A 5004-nucleotide genomic window follows, 5' to 3' on the forward strand; every position below is an offset into this window, starting at 1 on the left:
TAAGTATGAGAGGATATGCTTAACCCTGTTTGATGTCCTAGGGCCAGGTAGTACCCAAGGTGGGATTTCCCTTCTTAAGAAAATGTTGAGAGGGTAATGGGTGGCAGGTGGGTTTGGGAACATAGGAGGGAGGAAGATGTTATTCTGATGTAAGGTGAGGATATAAATTAATAAAAAAATCAAATAAAAGACAAAACAAGAACAGCCATCACCTCAAACCCAGCTATCTCTGTACTTTTGGGGAATTATATTACTTGCCTTTTCCAATTATGTGAAGGTTGAACATCATTACAAAAACAGAAAGTGATTTTAGTGTAAATTCTCCGATTTTCTCTCTTTGGATTTTTTCTGCATGTCCAATTATGTAATCTGTCAGAAGCCATTTAGGAAATACTAAGAAAAACAAGTGAAATGCTGTAGACGGCCCACCATGTTGAATGGCTGTGATAGGTAAGCTCTGATTACAGAAACTTCCAATCTCTCGTCTCAGGATTTATTCTCGTTGATTTGTCTTTCCTGTCACTATTACATAGTCTGCTGATTCCTGGACATTATTTCACCTGATTGAGCAGATTTTCTCTAGACCGGTGAAGATGTACTTTCATGTTCTAATGCTTGATGATTTCATTAATCCTAATAATGGTTCTATATAATTTCTAAACTTATATAAATAATTTTGAGCAGTCTATATTATGAAAGCTATGATTAGAGTTCTATAAACCTTCAGATGTCATAGGCTAATTCCACTAAGATAAGAAAACAGACTTGGAAAAAATTCACACAAAGGGACAACATTCATTCTAGATTATCTGTGAGACTACTTTATAGAAACTAAGAGTCATAAACTGGGAATGGAAAGTTTATTGTAGGTGAAAGAACAGAAAATAAAATACTGACTGGTTTATCTATACAAAACTTCAAACTAATGATACACAAGGCAGATAATTGGCCTCATGACAAAACTGTGCTAGCTTGTAACATTACATTATTGCTTTAAACTTATAATGAACTTGTGTGACTAGAAGATAGGTAATAAATGTATAATTGCATACTAGTCCTAATGGAAACACATGTAAACATTTCTGCTTTAACATTTTATTCAATAAATTATTTGAAGTAGTGTCTTAAATTTGCTATGAACATTTGGAATGTAAGGATGCTTAAAAATCTATGTGATCTGTTCTCCTAAGAAAGTAAGAAGAAAGTCTAAGAAGTAAGAATGACAAGGAGGATGAGATTTTTCACCAATAAAGAGATGTGGCTTCCCTAACTTTCAACAATAAAAAGGTAGAAGCTTTTACCCCTATGCAATAAAGACTGGAGCTTTCTTTTCATCCAGAATGAATGAGTTTTCTTTGTTTTGAAACTTGCTTATTGGCACTTGCTCATGGGAGATTATGCTCCATCCACCATATGTATTTATACATATGTAAATATAGGAGTGTATATGTAAGTATGCATGAACACTGTGGAACTGATGAGATAAGTGGTAAGGCCCAAGAAAAATGTGTGTGTTTGTGTTTGTGAGTGTTTCTTTGTATGTATGTGTGCATGTGTGTGTAAGTATGTATGTATGTATGTATGTATGTATGTATGTATGTATATGTGTATGCAAAATAAATAGAGCATTTTTTCTTTTTGTGAGCATAACTTTCTTTTCTTGGCACAGAAATAGGTAACTAACTCCAAGCCTCTCCACAGATCAGATAGGGGCTCCCAATAAAATACTATAGAGCTAATTACTTTACTGATACCCCACTGCTAAACAGCATATGTTACCCACCAGAAGCCAGGGGTTTCTGGCCTTAAAATAGCAAAGTGTTATAGATAGAAGAACTGCCATATATAAATGAACTTTGACCTCTCTGCTGAGTCCTTACCCCATCACTGTCTTTCTCAAAGAACTGTTTCTACTCAGGCTCCCATCAGTAACCAATTTTGGGCAAATTTCTATTAACTGCTGAGAACAAGATGTATCCTTCTGTATTTAAGTGAAATGTTCTATAAATATTAATTAGGTCCATATGATTTGTGACAAGACTAATTTCCAGCACTTTTCTAGGTAGCTTTTCTCTACATAGCCTGTCAAATGGTGAGAGGGGAGTATTGAACTCACCTATCATCTTTATGTAAGGGTAAATATGTATTTTTAATGTTTTAAAACTTCGGCAATTTTCATAGGTTCCCTATACTCTGCTTCAAAAGGATTTGAATCTTGGAACCTGTTGTACACAATGTAAAAAAGTCAGTACTGACTTTCAGTTGAAGTAGGACCTAAATGGAGTGACAAAATGTAGAATGTGCCCTATTCAAATTTTTAACCTTATTCACCAGAGAAATTTTAGTAAGCTTCCTTGCCTTGAGAATGGAATCCCCAATATTCAATAGACCTGTTTATTAGAAATTGCTTATAAATATGCAGGTGTTCAGTTTTTCTATTTTGCCAAGAAGAAAGACTACGTCTTTCATTAACTGAGGTTTGTTCTCACACATTGAGGATTATTCATTCGTGTTGGTTGGGTGAACAGGGAATGATATTGGCTAACTGTTAAGATAAAAAGAGAAAACAGGATATACAAAAGGCATAATGGCCATGAATATCAGAACATATGCATGGAGAAGCATGGGAAACTCAAACACATTCAGCTGCAAAAACAAAACAACATACAGTACCTCTCTTCTTTTTCTTTTCTATGATAGTTGAGAATTGTGAGATGAGTTTATAGTTACCAAAATCTACCAGTTGGAAATAGATAATATCACGCAGTGAATAGGCAAAGGAAATAATTGACTGTGGTGGCCTCTACTTATACATGGGTGTGTGCATGGGTCCAATGCATTGGTTTAAAATAATTTTACAGAACTATTTTAATATATGAATAGTTGATTTATGAAAGCCTACATAATACAAACAAATTAGGACTTTGTGGTGTATGATTTTTATTTGATAGTTAGAAATTTTTCCATACCGGCTTATTAATGAATAATAAATAAAATTGTCTTGGTTGACTACCAAACTCCAACTTTAATTGTTTTAAGCAAATATCATTTAATTTACCTAACAAAATTCCATATTCTCAGTCAAGGTACTTTACAAGTGATTTCTTTACAGCAGAATTGTAATGATTTGACATCTTTTATGTAACTCACCACAGAACCCTTACATATTTAATTTATTCAGTTTACAGACTTCATTATAAGTGATGTTTCTGGTACTTTACATTCATCAACCAAATACCCAAAGTCTCACCATGCTCTGACAATCTCAATTACTTTACATTGTACATTATATTATTTTGTATCCGTGTATCTTACTATGTCAACAAATAAAATATGTTAATTAATTTGTTAAATATAGAAAATTAATGCTGAATAAAATTTCAAAATATAAAAAAAATATGAGAAGAAGGGCTGGAGAGATGTCTCAGCAGTTAAGAACTCTCTTTTCCGGAGTTCCAGAGTTCAAATCCCAGCAATCACATGGTAGCTCACAACGATCTGTAATGGGATCCGATACCCACTTCTGGTTTGTCTGAAGAGAGCAACACTGTATAAAACAAATTATGTTTAAAAAATATGAGAAGAGATTTTCTGTGTTCATAGAATTTAAGATTCTGATTTAAGAAGACTTTCTCACCTCACCGCCAATGCATTCGATAATTGCTATCTATTTTAACATTAATGTTTTACCATCATGTTGCTTATGTCTAAACTTTGTTTAATTGTTTCATACAAAATCTATGAAGCATATGTTTGAAGGCATCCTTTACCTGCTGGTTCCTCAGGGTGTAAATGAAAGGGTTTAGCAATGGGGCCACAGATGTATTGAGCACAGCTATACCTTTATTTAAACTCACTCTCTCCTTTGCTGATGTTTTCACATACATGAAGATACAACTCCCATATGTAATGGAGACAACAACCATGTGTGAGGAGCAGGTGGAAAAAGCCTTTTTCCTTTGTTGAGCTGAAGGGAACTTTAGGATGGTTTTGATGATGAGTGTGTAGGAGAGAATCACTAATATCAAGGTAATGACAAGTGTCATGACAGCTAAGGCAAAAGTCATTAGTTCTATGAAACGTGTGTCTGTACAAGACAGCTGAAGGACAGGAGAAGGGTCACATAAAAAATGATCTATTGATCCCGAAGTACAGAAATCCAGTTTGAGCCCCAAGAGCATAGGAGGGAAGATGATAAAGAATCCAGTTACCCAGGAGCTGAGGACCAGTAGGTAGCACACTTTGCTATTCATAATGATGGGGTAATGGAGTGGTCTGCAGATGGCAACATAGCGATCATAGGACATAGCAGCCAACAGGTAGAACTCTGTAGTCCCTAGTAAGAATACAAAGAACAATTGAGCTGCACAATCATTGTAGGAAATTCTTCTGTCTCCTGAGAGAATGTTTATCAGGAACCTGGGAATGCACACTGTGGTGAATGTAATTTCTATGAAGGAGAAATTCCGGAGGAAGAAATACATAGGAGTCTTAAGATGGGGATCCAATAGGGTGAGGAGGATGATCATGAAGTTCCCTATCATACTCAAAATGTAATTGAAAAAGAGAAATAGGAAAATCAGAATTTGTAGCTGAGGGTCATCTGTCAGTCCAACCAAAATGAACTCTAACTCTCCTGACTGGTTCTTCATTTCTCGTTTGCTCTTGAAAATCTATAGAAAATATAAAAATGATATCACATCTACCAAAACATATTTTCCAACCCTCCTGTTCTGTTAATGAAGATATGTTTGTCATTTGAAATATCCTTTACAGTTTTATGATTTTTCATCTGTGATTGTCTTCCAAATACATTTTAAAGTATATTTTTAATATTTAACATTGCTTAATTTTATCAATATCTCATTATTTGGCACTTGAAAGAGGAAAATGATCTTGTCAAATTATGTTATTCACAATGGTTGAATAACTACCAATCCTTTCCAATTGGATAGCATTGTACATGAAATAGAAAAGGAAATTTCCCACACATCACCATTATAA

The 5004-nt window shown here is 34.4% G+C and overlaps 1 protein-coding gene across 2 annotated transcripts; it reads right to left on the bottom strand.

The window, feature by feature from the left end:
- Positions 1-2923: 2923 nt before the first annotated feature.
- Positions 2924-4658, bottom strand: Or6c216 (olfactory receptor family 6 subfamily C member 216). 2 transcript variants are annotated; one of them, XM_063263097.1, is made up of 2 exons: positions 3771-4658; positions 2924-3547 (listed from the first exon to the last, which is right to left on the bottom strand). In XM_063263097.1, the coding sequence occupies exons 1-2, from the start codon at positions 4650-4652 to the stop codon at positions 3425-3427; spliced, it is 1005 nt and encodes a 334-aa protein (XP_063119167.1). In that variant the 5' UTR covers positions 4653-4658; the 3' UTR covers positions 2924-3424. The 2 variants fall into 2 exon arrangements, with proteins under 2 accessions (XP_063119167.1, NP_001000067.1); NM_001000067.1 differs by lacking the exon at positions 2924-3547 and having other exon boundaries at positions 3708-4652.
- Positions 4659-5004: the final 346 nt, after the last annotated feature.

This window comes from Rattus norvegicus, chromosome 7, assembly GCF_036323735.1.
Source record: "Rattus norvegicus strain BN/NHsdMcwi chromosome 7, GRCr8, whole genome shotgun sequence".
Lineage (NCBI taxonomy): Eukaryota > Metazoa > Chordata > Mammalia > Rodentia > Muridae > Rattus > Rattus norvegicus.